Source organism: Lathyrus oleraceus, chromosome 4, assembly GCF_024323335.1.
Source record: "Lathyrus oleraceus cultivar Zhongwan6 chromosome 4, CAAS_Psat_ZW6_1.0, whole genome shotgun sequence".
Lineage (NCBI taxonomy): Eukaryota > Viridiplantae > Streptophyta > Magnoliopsida > Fabales > Fabaceae > Lathyrus > Lathyrus oleraceus.
In genome coordinates this window covers 132490755-132508889 of record NC_066582.1, presented here as the reverse complement: position 1 = coordinate 132508889, position 18135 = coordinate 132490755, and the positions used below count along the sequence as shown (strand labels likewise).

At 35.5% G+C, this 18135-nt stretch overlaps 1 protein-coding gene across 1 annotated transcript; it reads right to left on the bottom strand.

Moving 5' to 3' along the window:
• Positions 1-3560: 3560 nt before the first annotated feature.
• LOC127074040 (serine/threonine-protein phosphatase 7 long form homolog) lies at positions 3561-18038 on the bottom strand. Its single transcript, XM_051015299.1, has 5 exons — positions 17856-18038; positions 5691-5800; positions 4875-5596; positions 4703-4793; positions 3561-4615 (listed from the first exon to the last, which is right to left on the bottom strand). Exons 3-5 carry the CDS (start codon positions 5147-5149, stop codon positions 3929-3931), a joined length of 1053 nt encoding a protein of 350 aa, XP_050871256.1. The 5' UTR covers positions 5150-5596; positions 5691-5800; positions 17856-18038; the 3' UTR covers positions 3561-3928.
• Between the last annotated feature and the right edge of the window lie 97 nt (positions 18039-18135).

Sequence of the window (18135 nt, the reverse complement as noted above, 5' to 3'; positions counted from 1 at the left end):
CGATGTGTTGTATACGTCCACTCCTCATCTGTTTTGGGTAAAACAATGTTTCTCGTCGATTAATACAAGATAGCTTTTGCTAAAATCGACCAACAAACAAACATTTTTCTACCCAGAACTACGTAAGCCTTGATTTCTCTGTTGAGATACGTAGGAGCAGGATTTGTAAATCTTGTCAGGCTCACTAATAAAAAACTTAGGTTTAGTCCTTCGTCAAAAATCCAAAAATATTCTCTCATCCATTCTTTCTTTCCCACCTAATAACTTGAAAAGCCTAACATTTCAACTAACATTAATGCACACAACTGACCTAATGGTTCCCGTTGAGTACAACGGACGTGAGGGGTGTTAATACCTTCCCCTTCGTAATCGACTCCTGAATCCTGATTTGGTTGCGACAACCATAATCATTGTCGTTTTGTTTTGGGTTTTATCGATATTTCCCCTTTCCTTTTTAGGAATAAATGAAGTTCGGTGGCGACTATGTTCAGTCCATCATTGCGAGCGTGCGATTGCGCTTCGCTTAAGTCGTGTTTCCATTTTTCCATGAGGTACGACAGTTACCATTAATTATTTATTTTTCAACTATTGTTACATTAATACGTTGTTACAATTATTTTTAATTTGTCTTCATATGCAATTGATGAGTTATAGTAAGAAAGTCATGATAAATCAAAATCTTAACAAAAATTGCATTTTTATACGAAACCATTACGTTCATAATATGACTTAAGATATGTCGTTGAGGAAAGGTGTGTTGAGAATGTAGTAAGTATGAGTAGTGTGGGTAACAGTCCAACATTGGTTGGATATGTGGAGACTTGAGCATTTATAAGTGAGAGAATTCACCCAACTATCACCTTAAGGTTTTGGGTGAATGTGTGGTGTGTCTCTCACAAAGGTATTGCTCTAGAAGAAGAAGTCTCACAATGTTCAATGCTCCCTGGTGAAAAACTCCTCCAACAAATGGTATCATAAGCCTTTGGCTCGGGAAAGGGACATGCTTACTTGTATCGAAACTCAACAGCACCACAAGGGATGTGAGTAAGAAACGTTTCGTTGAAGAGTATCAATGGTGCCACAAGGGTGGTGAGTAAAAAACGTTTTATGTGGTACAAGAGTTTGTGGAAATAAGAAGAGCTTATACTTGAGGGGGAGTATTATGGACTCACACTTGAGAGGGGATGTTGGGAATGTAACAAGTGTGAGTAGTATGGATAATAGTTCTACATTGGTGAATATGTGGTATGTCTCTCACAAAAGTGTTACTCTAAAAGAAGAAGTTTCACAATATTTAATGCTTCATAATAAAAAAAATCCCTCAACAAAGTGGTGTGCTCATGTCAAGTGGAAGAAGGTCGCTTATAGAAAAAAGTGGGTATAGATTGGACGTGAAATATGAGAAAGGAGAAGGAAAATCAAAGACAAAATGATTTAGTGTGAATGATACATCATAACATATAGTGAGCTTTCGACATCTAATAGCAGGTGAACGAGAATCTTGTATGGGGGCAAAAAAGAATATTTCCTTCATCTTTATTAGACAACCAAACAAAGCAACAATGTTTGAAAATTGTGACTTCATCGGTGTTTCTTTATGGTTCAAATCAACAATTCCAAACAATGTATATATGTTTTATTAAACTCGAGTTAACATAGAAATTATACTTAAATGTACTTTTGGTTTCCCTAGTTTGATATTTTTTTATTTTTAGTCCCTCCATTTTAAAAACCGATTTTTTGGTCTCTTAACTTTACATCTCTTGAGATTTAGTTGGTCCCCATTCAATTTTGTATATGTGGCATTCTCATTAATGATGTGGATGTGGTATTGAAGATCCATGTCACATTTTTGGAATTTTTTAATGGAAATTATTTATATACATAATTTATATAAACATTTTAAATTAGTTTTTAAAAAATATATATTAAAATGGAAAAGAATAGATCTGCAGTGTTCTTCTTCCTTGTTGTATCTGCAATCTAAGAACCAATACATACAACACACAACAACACAACTCAATAACTCAGCCAAAAGAAAAAGAAAAAGAATAAGAAACATAAGGGAAGAATAGAGAATCACAATCACCATGAACAAACAGAAACGCGTCGTCGTTCCTTCTTCTCATTGCTTTCAGATCTGAGTTCTCATCGGATTCTATTGTTGGAATGAAACACAGTTGTATTGTTTTAGAGTGAAAGTATGAAACATGATTCTATTGTTGGAATGGTTCACGCTTTTTTGGAATGCAACACACTTTTTTTCTTCGTGATTAGACCTCTTGGGTTGTAGATACATGTTTTAATCAATGAAATGAAAGGGATTTAGGGTTGAATGAAACAAAAGTCTTGCGATTTTAGTGTTTGTAGATTTTGTATATTTTATAACATTTGTTAATTTTTCAGGTTTGTATATTTTTTAAGATTTGCAGATTTGGGATTTTAATGTTTGTTGATTTTTCAGATTTGCAGATTTTTTAAGATTTGTAAATTTATGGTTTTAATATTCGTTGATTTTTCAGGTTTTTTAAAATTTGCAGATTTTGGATTATAATTTTTTTGTTTTTTTTTTCTTTCAAATTTACATATTTGGATTTTAGTATTTGTTGATTTTTTAATTTATTTTTTTTAAGATTTGCAGAATTAAAACTTTAATGTTTTTAAGATTTACATATTTCTTAGGGTTTTATAAATTGACTAAGAATTAATGAAGGAGAAATTAAAGAGAAACTTAAGATTATGAGATTTTGTTATATATTTTTTAATTGATTGAGAATGAATGAAGGAGAAATTAAAGAGAAGTCAAGACGATGAGTTATGATGTTAAAGAAGATGAGTTATGAGAAGATTCTTTTTAAATAATCATATTTTTTATAAAAAAATTAAAAATGACCATAATTTAAAAAAAAATACAAAAAATTGACAGTTTTTTGCCCTAAAGACACATGGGCGCCACCCTAAGTGGCGCCTACCTTTTAGTTGGAGGGCAAGTCGCCACTAGGACTGGCGCCTACTCCTAAATGTTATTTTTTTTTTAAAAAAATGCTTTTTTTTTTAATTTTTTTAATATGTTTTTAATTATTTTTTAAATTATTTTAAATTTTTTTTAAATTATTTTAAATTTATTAATTTATATTTATTATAAATTATATTAATTTATATTAATACATATATATACGTAATATTATTTACAAGATATATATATATATAATATATATATATATATATATATATATATATATATATATATATATATATATATATATATATATATATATATATATATATATATATATATATATATATAATTTATATATATTAGTTTAATTTATAACTAAATAATATAATTTATAAATTATTAAAATATATTAATTTATATACATGTAAATAAATAATATTATGTATATATTTGTAAAATAATACACAAGATATTAATTTATATATATTAATTTATATTAATAAACACAATATATTTATATTAAAATAATACACAAGATAAATCTTATAAAGTTTAATTAAAATGCATTATTAATTTGAAATTTTTTACATATTATGCGGTCTCTAGTACGATCCGCACGAGGGAGGTCTAACTACTCGTCTAGACGGCTCACGCGGTGGTGGTGCTTCCCTATTCCCACCCCTAGTCCTAACGCGTCCCCTTGCCCTTTGCCATTGTGGTTGGGTCGAAGTCCCTCCAATGTTGTAGGAAAGACGGGTGCCCTCTGCGCCCTCAAAGCTTTGTCTCGGTGGGACAAACTGACTCATGTTGGATGCGCCCTCAAAATGTGGCATTTGGTAGTTAAGGGTTGAATCGGGTTGGCTAAAGAACGATGTAGTAGTCTAGTTGGTAATCCTCTTGTATACCTGTGTTGGGGCTAAGTGGAGGACTGGAAGAGCCCGGGACATTGTCGTGATGGAAGTGTTGGGATTAGTGTTGGTGGGGGGATTGAGTTTGTGGTAGATGTTGGGACTGTTGATGGTGGTGGGAATGTTGAGGTTGGTGTTGGTAATCTTCATGATATTGAGGTTGAGTTTGTGGTATGTAATGTTGATTTGGTTGGGGGGTGGACATGTGTTGTGGTGGTGGTTGTTGGTAATACGGTGGTGGTGGTTGTTGTTGGTAATACGGTGGTGGTGGTTGTTGTTGGTAATATTGTGGTGGTTGTTGTTGGGAATATTGTGGTGGTTGTTGTTGTTGGAGATATGGTTGTTGCATTCGGGGATCGTCCAAATAGAACGGGTCAGACACAATCATTTCTGGATTTGTATTTGCTCTATACCAATCCACATATTCCTTTGTCGGCTTCATTTCGTTGGGCGCCACCAGAAATTGTAGAACATAGTGGGCACGCTCTTTCCACATTTTACGGAACTCCTTTGCAAATGCCTTCCAATTTTGGACATACCACTGGTGGCTGACTTTTTTAAGATGCAAAGGTTCCAAAGACATTGGGGGGCCTGGGATTTCTTGATGCATTCCGAATTGCAGTTTGACACGGTCACTTTGGTGCATCTCCACAATGATGAACCGCATGATAGCCATTATTGTTGTCCAAACAGTTGCATCTTCGGGGTTGGGTTGATGTTCCAATCCCAAATATGGTCTCCAAATAAACTGCAAAGAAAAAATTAAATATGTTATTTATTGAGAATGCTTGATATTAATAAATTAGTTAGAAGATGAATGATTTAGTGGTAATACATCTTGTGCTCGGAGACGATCCAAGAGTTGACGATAAAATATTATTTTATTTTTTGGGATAAGACTGTAATCTAGTCCAGTTGCAATGAACCTAAACAAAAAAAAATAAATAATATTATTTACAAATATTTATAGAATAAATATACAAAATGAAATAACATCATAAATTTACCTAGTTGCGTAGGGGAAGGAGTAGACGTTAGGATTTTCGAGGGCTAGTCTCGGCAATCTCCACCACCCCCATGTTTGGAGCAAAAAAGCACATCCAGAAAATGTACAGTGGTCATTTTGTGCATTTTTACACAAAGAACTATATAGGAAAGCCAATACAGCAGAACCCCAATTATACGTGCTTATTCTATATATGTCCTCGAGCAAACTCAAGTACATAAAGTTTATGCTATTTCCCGTGCCTTCGGGAAATAGCAAGTTCCCAAATAATAACATAATGTAAAACCTTGTTTTTATTATTTTTTTCTTGTTCGGACGAATCCTCAGTCAAAATTATAACGTCGTGGTAGAATTGGAGGCTCGATAGTTTAATACCCTGGCCCCTTGCTTTCACAGATCCCTCACCCTCGACTAGATCTACGCCCAACATTTGAACACATAGTTCGTTGGACTGTTGAACATTTCCAGTCACAGGCTTACCATCTATTCGAAGACCCAAAAGCATGTACACGTCCTCTAGTGTGACGATACATTCACCAGTTGGTAGGTGAAAAGTGTGTGTCTCCGGTCTCCAACGTTCACACAAAGCAAGAATAATTTCACATCAATTGTGGTATTTACCACATGCATAACATGACCGAACCCCGCACGCTCTATGTAAGGTACGCACCATGGGTCTGGATAAGCCATAGGGTGTGAAAGTTGACGAAATTTCTTGGGATTCTTTAAAAACAAACAAAATAAACAATCATTAGATTGGAGTTTTAAAAAATAAATTATAAACATACGAAAGAGGCAATGTTCAAGAAAAACTTACGAATGAGGCAATGTTCGCCCTAGTGCCTCTGTGTTCTTGGCCCATGGTAAGAAGAGACATGATTGCAATGTAGAACGTAGGTTTGTTGATGAAAAGTTCGCCGGTATACTCTGAAAAAAAATGTTAGTGGATGATGAAAATTTTCAAGAATGACCTGTTATTTATAACAGTATTCAAATAGTATGAATATGTAAAAAAATTGGACACGTGTAACGCATGCAAAAATTTGACAGGTGTAACGCATGCAAAGTTGACTGAGAATCTTGCAGGCTAGGTGGAGCTGGATAGGCATGCGTGAGAATCTTACAGGCTAGGTGGATATGATTTTGATGGATAGGCATGCGTGAGAATCTTGCAAGCTATGTGGATAGGTTAGCAAGCATTGGTACAGGTTAGGTTGCACTTGTCTTGTCTAGGGGAAGGCTTGGTGGATGTGTTGCATGCAAAAATGTGACACGTCTAACGCATGCATCACAATTGAATCTGTGTATCTAGGCATGCGTGAGAATCTTGCAGGCTAGGTGGATATGACTTTGATGGATAGGCATGCGTGAGAATCTTGCAGGCTAGGTGGATAGGTTAGCATGCATTGGTACAGGTTAGGTTTCACTTGTCTTGTCTAGGGGAAGGCTTGGTGGATGTGTTGCATGCAAAAATGTGACACGTCTAACGCATGCATCACAATTGAATCCGTGTATCTAGGCATGCGTGAAAATCTTGCAGGCTAGATGAATATGACTTTGATGGATAGGCATGCGTGAAAATCTTGCAAGCTAGGTGGATAGGTTAGCATGCATTGATACAGGTTAGGTTGCACTTGTCTTGTCTATGGGAAAGCTTGGTGGATGTGTTGCATGCAAAAATGTGACACGTCTAACGCATGCATCACAATTGAATCCGTATATCTAGGCATGCGTGAGTACAAGTATTCACACAAATTTTCACACAGGTATTCACAAAATTTTCACAATATCTTCACATATTTCACACATATCTTCACATATCATGGCATCTTCATCACAATACAAAATCAAAGCTCACGTGAATGGTGAGACTTATGAATGTGATATGTCTGGCTTCCTATTTAGAAACACTGATTGCACTCGTTTGTGTCTAAATAGAGGAGCTGACTTCTCTTATCTGAAAAAAAAAGATTGAGTCCAAACTTAGACAACCTGTGTCCCAAAAATTTTATCAACAACCTTTTTTTCTGAAAATAACTCAGTCAGGCTTTATAAGTTATTGATTCAAAATGACATGGAGGCACAAAACATGTTTCGTAACCATGAGTATTCTTGTTACGATTATATAGTGTTGTACATTGTATTGGAATAATTTCAACCAACTCAGAATATATAGTCACAGGTTATTGATCCTGTGGTTGATGACGAACAAGATGTTGAACACCCCGTTGAAGACGATGTGGTTGATGATACAGAAGACGTGGTTGATGACTTGGTGAACCATGATTCTGAAGACGAAGACCAAGTACAAATACCTATAGCGCAACGCTACTCACCGCCTGCGCACTTCACAACCCTTAACTTGGGCGAGGATGAGCCCTCGTCAGATATTTTCTACAACCCATATATGAGATCTGATGAGGAGTTAAAGAAGGGTGACCAATTTCGGACCAAGGAAGAGTGTCTGTTAGTAATAAAAAACTGACACTTGAAAAACTGTGTTGACTACGATGTTAACAAATCAAACCCGGAAAGATATGTTATTTTATGCCAAACCCGGAGTGTGGGTATAGGTTGATGGCATCGTACAAGAAGAAACATAATGTGTGGGTGATAGGGTCCATTTCTCAAGCTCACACTTGGATCAACACAAACATGGCACAGGATCATCGCAAACTTAGCCATGACATGATCTGCCATTCCATAATACCTCTTGTTGAAGCTGACCCGTCACTCAAGGTCAAAACTATTATCTCCCATTGTGTTGCTGTTTTCAAATATACACCGCCGTACAAAAAGGCTTGGTTAGCGAAAACCAAGGCAATTCAATTGGTATACAGTAATTGGGAGGAATCATACAAACAACTTCCGCGCTACATGGCTGCACTACATTTGTATTCACCTGGGACGGTTTCTATAATGGAGACCTTGCCTGGTATTAGGACCCTATACTCTTGTCTGGGCAGCCCCTGGTTGTGGTCAATAGTTTCCTTGACACTAAAAGTGTGGCCATGGCGGTCGAATTCCGTAACCCGATGGCTGCTGGGTTTGGCAGATTCCTACCTCATAAACTTCATGTAGGCATCACTATACACTTGACTCGTCTGTAACATTGCATGTCAGCGCTTGCCTCTTGTTACGAACAACGTTGCCATCCAAAAATAGGTAGCACTCACCAAAGCGGTTACCGGGAGGTTACGTATACCCTTAAAGACGTCGTTCATTGATTCCACAAGATTTGTTGTCACGTGGCCCCACCTCACCCCATCGTCGTATGACCTAGTCCACTTTGCTCTGTTAATATTATCGATCCACCTCCCTGCATCAGAATTTGCCAACACTATTTCCCGACGGTAGTATTGGAATTCAGGTTGGTTTAATGCATACCCCGCATTTATCAAATTTTGCTTCAAGAATTTATCTTTGAACTCCCGCACAAAATTTTGAGCAATATGCCTGATGCAGTAGACATGCGTAGACGGGGGATCATGCCAACCATTTGCTGGATTATTGTATGCACTGTCTATAGAAGCGTGCCTGTCAAAAATCACACAGATGTCAGTTTGTGGAGTCACGTGCGTTCGGAGATTCTTAAGAAAGAAACTCCAAGCAGCAGTCGTTTCTCCTTCTACCAATGCAAAGGCTATTGGGAAAATATTAGAATTTCCATCTTGTGCAATCGCCATCAGTATTGTATTTCCCATACAGCTAAGTTCCATCGACTTGAATAAGCGGCTTGCAGAATGTGAAACCGATGATGCAGGGACGAAATGCCCAGAAAAATCTATGGAATATTCCATTGCCTTCTAGACGAGTTCCGTCAGGGGATTGTGCCGGCAAGGTCTCCATTATAGAAACCGTCCCAGGTGAATACAAATGTAGTGCAGCCAGGTAGCGCGGAAGTTGTTTGTATAATTCCTCTCAATTACCGTATACCAGTTTAATTGCCTTGGTTTTTGCTAACCAAGCCTTTCTGTACGACGGTGTATATTTGAAAACAGCAACACAATGGGAGATAATAGTTTTGACCTTGAGTGACGGGTCAGCTTCAACAAGAGGTATTATGGAATGGTAGATCATATCATGGCTAAGTTTGCGATATTCCTGTGCCATGTTTGTGTTGACGCAAGTGTGAGCTTGAGAAATGGACCCTATCACCCACGCATTATGTTTCTTCTTGTACGATGCCATCAACCTATACCCACACTCCGAGTTTTTGCATAAAATAACGTATCTTTCCGGGTTTGATTTGTGACTGAATATTCTGAGTTGGTTGAAATTGTTCCAAGATAATGTACAACACTATATAATCGTAACCAGAATACTCATGGTTACGAAACATGTTTTGTGCCTCCATGTCATTTTGAATCAATGACTTATAAAACCTGACTGAGTTATTTTCAAAAAAAAAAAGGTTGTTGGTAAAAAATTTGTGACACAGGTTGTCTAAGTTTGGACTCAATCTTTTTTTTTCAGATAAGAGAAGTCAGCTCCTCTATTTAGACAAAAACGAGTGCAATCGGTGTTTCTAAATAGGAAGCCAGACATATCACATTCATAACTCTCACCATTCACGTGAGCTTTGATTTTGTATTGTGATGAAGATGTCATGATATGTGAAGATATGTGTGAAATATGTCAAGATATTGTGAAGATTTTGTGAATACATGTGTGAAAATTTGTGTAAATACTTGTACTCGCACATGCCTAGATATACGGATTCAATTGTGATGCATGCGTTAGACGTGTCACATTTTTGCATGCAACACATCCATCAAACCTTCCCCTAGACAAGACAAGTGCAACCTAACATGTACCAATGCATGCTAACCTATCCACCTAGCCTGCAAGATTCTCACGCATGCCTATTGTCATACCCCAAAATTTGCCCGTTGGCATTACCGAACATTTTCCAAGACCCTCTGACTTATTCTGCAAGGCACTGACATCAAATGGACAAGAGCCCACTCACAACAGGCCCAATCCACAGGCGGCCCAAAACAGCTGGCTCGCTAGGCGAGCAGTTCCTTCGCCTAGCGAACATTGCATCATGCCACTCGCCCAGCGAAGCGTTGGATCCAGGAAAAAGCCCAGACCTAGTTTGCTCGCTAGGCGAGCAATTCCTTCGCCTAGCGAAGCTTGCGAAAGTTTGAGATTTTTGGACCTCACTTTAAGCCCATTAGGTCACTACTACCACTATTATAAATACCTGCTCCTCTGCCACGAAAGAGACACACAGAGACGGACTCACCCACACGGAGACACTCACACAGAGACCCGGAGGAAACCCTAGCACCGAAACCCTGCTGGTCCAAAGAATTCAGAAGGCGGAAACCCTGAAGGCCGCTTACCCGCTCCGAAGCCACCGTCGCCCAACTTAGGCCGGCACGCCGATTCAAGGTTGCAACTTGATTTGCAAACAGGTTTGCCTCACTATTATCGCTTTAGTTTCTTAATTGGCATATGATTATCACTTTGTGTCCTTATTTTGCATGTGGTACCACTTTAGTGTCTTAATTTGCATGTGATATCGTTTTGTACTCTCACTTGGCATATGGTACCACTTCATGTTCTTAATTTGTGGAGGATATTATAATTGAATTCATAAACATTTTGAAGTTTTGCATGAGAATTTAAATGTGCTTGAATATTGTGAAACTGAACCATATAATTATGTGTTGGATGCCATAAGCCATGTTGCAGGTTGAGGTCATAATGTTCTCAAATTTCAAACCCGTTGCCGCTCGCTAGCTCATCGCTAGGCGAGCCCGCAGCGAGCCTTCGCTGAGCCTTCGCTAGGCGAAACAGAGGCGACCGGGCCAGGGGCTGCTTTGCCTTTTTGCTGCCCATTTTATGTTTACCTAATGATGATTCTGCATTATTTGGCTTAAATTCCTGGCTGTTATATTTATCTTATGGTGCAATTTCCAATTGTATTTTACCTCGATGCTTTAATCTGTGTGTTCATGGTGTAAAGGCTAGCCTTCTTCCGAAGAAATAGTTGGCTAGGTACTCCGCTTTATGCATGGGAAGCCTTCATGGAGCTGGATTCTAAATTATTTCACTTTAATGTGAAGACTCATATTGATGGCCCAATTAATTTTAATGTAGTGATCCTTAATGTGTTGATTTTAATGTATCGATTTAATGCGGTATCACCATAATTACCTAATGAACTTAAAACATGGACTTTAAATAAATGATATCGGACCTCTCTTTATTACCCCGCGATTGCATAATACGGTCATGTCCCGCGAATATGGGGATATCCTTAGCAAAGACCCTTCGGAAAAAATCATCATAGTCCCTCGGACGTTGCCTTCGGAAATACGACTTTGTCCCTCGATGACCCTTTGGTGTAGCCTACGGTTAAATGATGATAGTCCCTTCGAATGCTAAGGTATCCTCACAACTGTTGCCTTCAATGACCCATCGATGACCCTACGATGACCCTTCTACATCCCAAGGATAAAACTACTTACTTCTCAATAGTAAGGACAGTTTTACCCTCATAAGGATAGGAAATGCCCGGAAAGACCTCGGACAGATATAACCTTAATTGCTCATTCATAACAAAAAAATACTTTTCACACCTCACACCTTTCAAACATCTTTTGGAAAATCATCATTTAGCATACATCCGTACTAGGATCATTGCCGAGTTATATTTTTCCAAACTACTTTCAAAAACTATACGAGATAACCACTTTGTATACATTCATGCAACAATCATTACAAAGTTAAATTCTCATTTTCAAAACATTTTTCACACCTTTCTCAACCACCTTTTTCAAACTAGAAAACATAAATGATTGAGCAATTAAGAGCCCATGGATAACCATGGATACAAAGGGTGCTAATACCTTCCCTTTGTATAAAGTACCTCCCGAACCTAAGAATTTAAAATTAAGGTCTTTCCTGTTCTTTTCCACCTTTCCTTATGGGATAAAAGAAAAAACGGTGGCGACTCTTGCTAACCGCGACATTGCGATTATAAATCCAATAAAGTCCAGTTCACCGTATGACACCTATCCATCAAAGTCATATCCACCTAGCCTGCAAGATTCTCACGCATGCCTAGATACACGGATTCAATTGTGATGCATGCGTTAGATGTGTCACATTTTTGCATGCAACACATCCACCAAGTCTTCCCCTAGACAAGACAAGTTTAACCTAACCTGTATCAATGCATGCTAACCTATCCACCTAGCCTGCAAGATTCTCACGCATTCCTATCTATCAAAGTCATATCCACCTAGCCTGCAAGATTCTCACGCATGCCTAAATACACAGATTCAATTGTGATGCATGCGTTAGACGTGTCACATTTTTGCATGCAACACATCCACCAAGCCTTCCCCTAGACAAGACAAGTGCAACCTAACATGTACCAATGCATACTAACCTATCCACCTAGCCTGCAAGATTCTCACGCATGCATATCCATCAAAGTTATATCCAACTAGCCTGCAAGATTCTCACGCATGCCTATCCATTAAAGTCATATCCACCTAGCCTGCAAGATTCTCACGCATGCCTATCCAGCTCCACCTAGCCTGCAAGATTCTCAGCCAACTTTGCATGCGTTCGTTACACATGTCCAATTTTTTTATATATTCATACTATTTGAATACGGTTATAAATAGCAGGTCATTCTTGAAAATTTTCATCATCCACTAACACTTTTTTTCAGAGAACACCGGCGAACTTTTCATCAACAAACCTAAGTTCTACATTGCAATCATGTCTCTTCTTACCATGGGCCAAGAACACAGAGGCACTAGGGCGAACATTGCCTCATTCGTAAGTTTTTCTTGAACATTGCCTCTTTCGTATGTTTATAATTTATTTTTTAAAACTCCAATCTAATGATTGTTTATATTGTTTGTTTTTAAAGGATCCCAAGAAATTTCGTCAACGTTCACACCCTATGGCTTATCCAGACCCATGGTGCGTACCTTACATAGAGCGTGCGGGGTTCGGTCATGTTATGCATGTGGTAAATGCCACAATTGATGTGAAATTTATTATTGCTTTATGTGAATGTTGGAGACTAGAGACACACACTTTTCACCTACCAACTGGTGAATGTACCGTCACACTAGAGGACGTGTACATGTTTTTGAATCTTCGAATAGATGGTAAGCCTGTGACTGGAAATGTTAAACAACCCAACGAACTATGTGTTCAAATGTTGGGCGTAGATCTAGTCGAGGGTGAGGGATCTGCGAAAGCAAGGGGCCAGGGTATTAAACTATCTAGCCTCCAATTCTATCACGACGCTATAATTTTGACTGAGGATTCGTCCGAACAAGAAAAAATAATAAAAACAAGGTTCTACATTATGTTATTATTTGAGAACTTGCTATTTCTCGAAGGCACGGAAAATAGCATAAACTTTATGTACTTGAGTTTGCTCGAGGACATAGATAGAATAAGCACGTATAGTTGGGGTTCTGCTGTATTGACTTTCCTATATAGCTCTTTGTGTAAAAATCCACAAAATGACCACTGTACATTTTCTAGATGTGCTTTTTTGCTCCAAACATGGGGGTGGTGGAGATTGTCGAGGTTAGCCCCCGAAAATCCTAACGTCTACTCCTTCCCCTACGCAACTAGGTAAATTTATGATGTTATTCATTTTGTATATTTAATCTATAAATATTTGTAAATAATATTATTTATCTTTTTTTATTTAGGTTCATTGCAACTGGACTAGATTACAGTCTTACCCCGAAAAATAAAATAATATTTTATCGTCAACTCTTGGATCGTCTCCGAGCACAAGATGTATTACCACTAAATCATTCATCTTCTAACTAATTTATTAATATCAAGCATTCTCAATAAATAACATAATTATTTTTTTCTTTGCAGTTTATTTAGAGACCATATTTGGGATTGGAACATCAACCCAACCCCGAAGATGCAGCTGTTTGAACAGCAAAAACGGCTATCATGCGGTTCACCACTGTGGAGATGCACCAAAGTGACCGTGTCAAACTGCAATTCGGAATGCATCAAGAAATCTCAGGCCCCCCAATGTCTTTGAAACCTTAGCATCTTAAAAAAGTCAGCCACCAGTGGTATGTCCAAAATTGGAAGGCATTTGCAAAGAAGTTCCGTAAAATGTGGAAAGAGCGTGCCTACTATGTTCTACAATTTCCGGTGGCGCCCAACGAAATGAAGCCGACAAAGGAATATGTGGATTGGTATAGAGCAAATACAAATCCAGAAATGATTGTGTCTGACCCATTCTATTTGGACGATCCCCTAATGCAACAACCATATCTCCAACAACAACAACAACCACAATATTTCCAACAACAACAACCACCACAATATTACCAACAACAACAACCACCACCATATTACCAACAACAACCACCACCACCGTATTACCAACAACAACCACTACCACCGTATTACCAACAACAACCAAATCAACACTACATACCACAAACTCAACCCCAATATCATGAAGACTACCAACACCAACCTCAACATTCCCACCACCATCAACAGTCCCCACACCTACCACAAACTCAATCCCCCCACCAACACCAATCCCAACACTTCCATCACGCCGATGTCCCGGGCTCTTCCAGTCTTCCACTTAGCCCCGACACAGGTATACAACAGGATTACCAACAAGACTACTACACACCATAACAGACATTGTTCTTTAGCCAACCTGATTCAACCCTTAACTACCAAAGGTCACATTTCAAGAGCGCACCCAACTGGAGTCAGTTTATCCCACCGAGACAAAGCTTTAAGGGCGCAGAGGGCACCCGTCTTTCCTACAGCATTGAAGGGACTTCGACTCAACCGCAACAGCAAAGGGCAAGGGGTGGGAATAGGGAAACACCACCACCACATGAGTCATCTAGACGAGTAGTTAGACCTCCCCCGTGCGGATCGTACCAGGGACCGCATAATATATAAAAAATCACAAATTAATAATGCATTTTAATTAAACTTTATAATATTTATCTATTGTTTTATTTTAATATAAATATATTATGTTTATTAATATAAATTAGTATATATAAATTAATATATATTTATATATATATTTGTGTATTTTACAAATATATACATAATATTATTTATTTACATGTATATAAATTAATATATTTTAATAATTTATAAATAATATTATTTAATTATAAATTAAATTAATATATATAAATTCATATATATATATATATTATATATAATATATATATATATATATATATATATATATATATATATATCTTGTAAATAATATTATTTATATATATATATATATATATATAATATATATATATATATATATATATATATATATATATATATATATATCTTGTAAATAATATTATTTTTATATATATATATATATATATATATATATATATATATATATCTTGTAAATAATATTATTTTTATATATATATATATATATATATCTATAATATATATATATATATATATATATATATATATATATATATATATATATATATATATATATATATATTAATATAAATTAATATAATTTATAATAAATATAAATTAATAGATTTAAAAAAAATTAAAAACATATTATAAAAAAATTAAAAGAAAAACAAAAAAAAGACTTTGGAAAAAACATTTAGGAGTAGGCGTCACTCCTAGTGACGACTTACCCTCCAACTAAAGCGTAGACGCCATCTAGGGTGGCGCCCATGTGTCTTTAGGGTAAAAAAACCGTCCATTTTTGTAAAAAAATTTAAATTATGATCATTTTTGAAAAAAAAATTAGAAATATGATTATTTAAAAATTATCTTCGAGTTATGATGTTGAAGTTGAACACCAATGAGATTTTGCTTATTTCTTAATTTATTCTAATTTAATTTACATTAAGATTAATTTAAAATTAATTAAATCTTTTGTAATTTATAAAATTTAAAATTCCTAATTTAAATTAAAATAAAATATGATATAGCACGCTGTTGCGAGAATGTCAAATGTGTAAAACTGGAGAGGAATCAACAAAATTTTAAGAGACTAAGAAATTGATTTTTAAAATAGAAGTGCTAAAATTTTAAAAACATTAAAAACTACAAAATAAATAAAATCAGAGAATTTGAGACAAATCCTTCTCACTATCAATGAATTTAACGAGGACAGTGAATTTAGATATCGGTAGAAGACATGTGTAATTAACTATTCACTTGTAAAGACTTCTGTTTCATGTAATTGTAATTAGGTCCATGAACAAAGAATGATTATTTTTCTAAATCATTATAAGAATTAAGTTAAATGTGGTACACCATCTACACCCTTTAATAAGCATAAATAGAGACCACAAGTGGAAATATCTAAATATGATAGTTAGTGGTAAACTTTATAGATACAAAAAGCATGGTACATGTAATTTTGGAACACACAATCAATCAAACTTATAATTTTTCTCTATAACTTACCATTATTTGTATGCTTCACAAAAAAACTAACATTGGTAATTTGAAGGAACTAAAAAAATCATTACGAGATACATAATTTTTATTGGGAGTATTTTTCACTAGAAAATATTGAACATGGTTCCTTCTTTTAGAAGGATACCTTTGTGAGAGACACACTACATATTCACCAAAAAGGTAATGGGTGGATAAATCCTTTCACTTTGTATTGAAAAAATAATTAAAAAATTACTTCTATACTTTTATCAAATCAATGTACATTTTTCTAGATAATATTTTATCAATTAGATCTTAATTTCTGTCAAACACAAATTAGCATTAACCACAAAAAAAAAATATAAGGAATATTTTTAGACCAAAATTGAGGGGGATAAAAGTTGTTAGAAATAAGATAGAGAAATCATAATATAAAAACCAAAAAAACTAAATACTTTGAATCATTAAAAAATATATTTCTTATAAAAATTGTGGAAAAAAGCCAAGTAAAAGATAAATTTTTGTTGTTTTCTAATATTCTAATTATCTTATTTTAATTTCAAACATTAATATATAATACTTTTTAATGTTATATATAAAATATAAATTGATAAACTTAATATAATTAATCATCTATACTCGATAATAATTCATAAAGAGAAAAGTCTCAAACAATTCTTTGTTTGACCTTAAAATACGAAAATAATGTGATAAAACTTTGACTCTTGATGTCACATTAAATAATTTGCAAGATATTCAAATTGATTGAATTGTAACTCTTCAAAAAATAATTTTACCATAAAAATTTTATCTCTTCAAATTTAAATATAACATCTAACACGCAAAATAGTTAGTTGCGAATCTCATTGAACTATATGAATAGTAGTAGTATTTACTATCTATAGTTAAAAAAGAGTAAGTTTTTATTTTATTGTAACTTCACAATCCTAACTCTCTTAATTCCAACTCTATATATGATGATAGCTAAAGAAGAATGAAAAACAGGAGACAAGCAGCTATGATTTACAAACAGGGCATTCTGACTCCAGGTTAGTTAACAAACAGGAGATAAATGGTTGTGAACTGTCACTGCATTACGTTTTAGGTTTTTTTACATCCCTTACTCATTCCATTCAATTCGTCTTCACATCAGGAAATGTGTCCCTGATTTTGGGATTCATTAATATTTTGACGACGAGATTTACTTTTCTATCATCGTTTTTGTTATGAAATTGGCTATATTTATCTATTTTCATGAAACTTTGAAATTCAAGACCGTGTTAAGTCATGGGGGATGTATTTATCCCCTTTCCTTCTCAAATTTAAGCTCAACCTTGGGTCAGTCCATCCTATAAATTTTCAAGTTTAAAACTTTTCCTATTTTCTTTTCCTGGTTTTTTTTCTCAAACATGGCCGGCCGTCAGACCCAACCTGAGTCTCCTACACTCAATAGGATGACTTAGAAATTGAATGAATGGTATAAATAAATAATAAACTAAATACAAACAAGACCTGCACCACAAGAAGGGATTGACTAATTTCCTCAACTTACAATGTCTAGTTGAAGTTGGTCAAAACAGTCACCAAAACAAGCTCACAATTGAAGTAAGGAAGGCAGGGATTGAGCTACGGCGAGAAACGTCAAGCATATTAGGGAGAACTGCCAGCAAAAAACCCTTCCAACACTTCCTTCTGAAACCTTTCTTCATACCAACCAACCCGCTTCCTTGTAATCCATTTTCAAGCACTAGTTAATTTAACAATTTTCTAGCATATAATATCATATTTCAGGGCAATTTTTTAAAATTCAGAAACTAACACCATGACCTGTT

What these genes read in the sequence shown, in the direction of transcription:
- LOC127074040 (XM_051015299.1), bottom strand. Translation starts at nt 5,149, where the DNA reads ATGTTATTATTTGGGAACTTGCTATTTCCCGAAGGCACGGGAAATAGC. An exon ending in TCCTTCCCCTACGCAACTAG is followed by an intron (nt 4,794 to 4,874) that starts GTAAATTTATGA and finishes TTTTTTGTTTAG; the next exon opens with GTTCATTGCAACTGGACTAG. An exon ending in ATCGTCTCCGAGCACAAGAT is followed by an intron (nt 4,616 to 4,702) that starts GTATTACCACTA and finishes TTTTCTTTGCAG; the next exon opens with TTTATTTGGAGACCATATTT.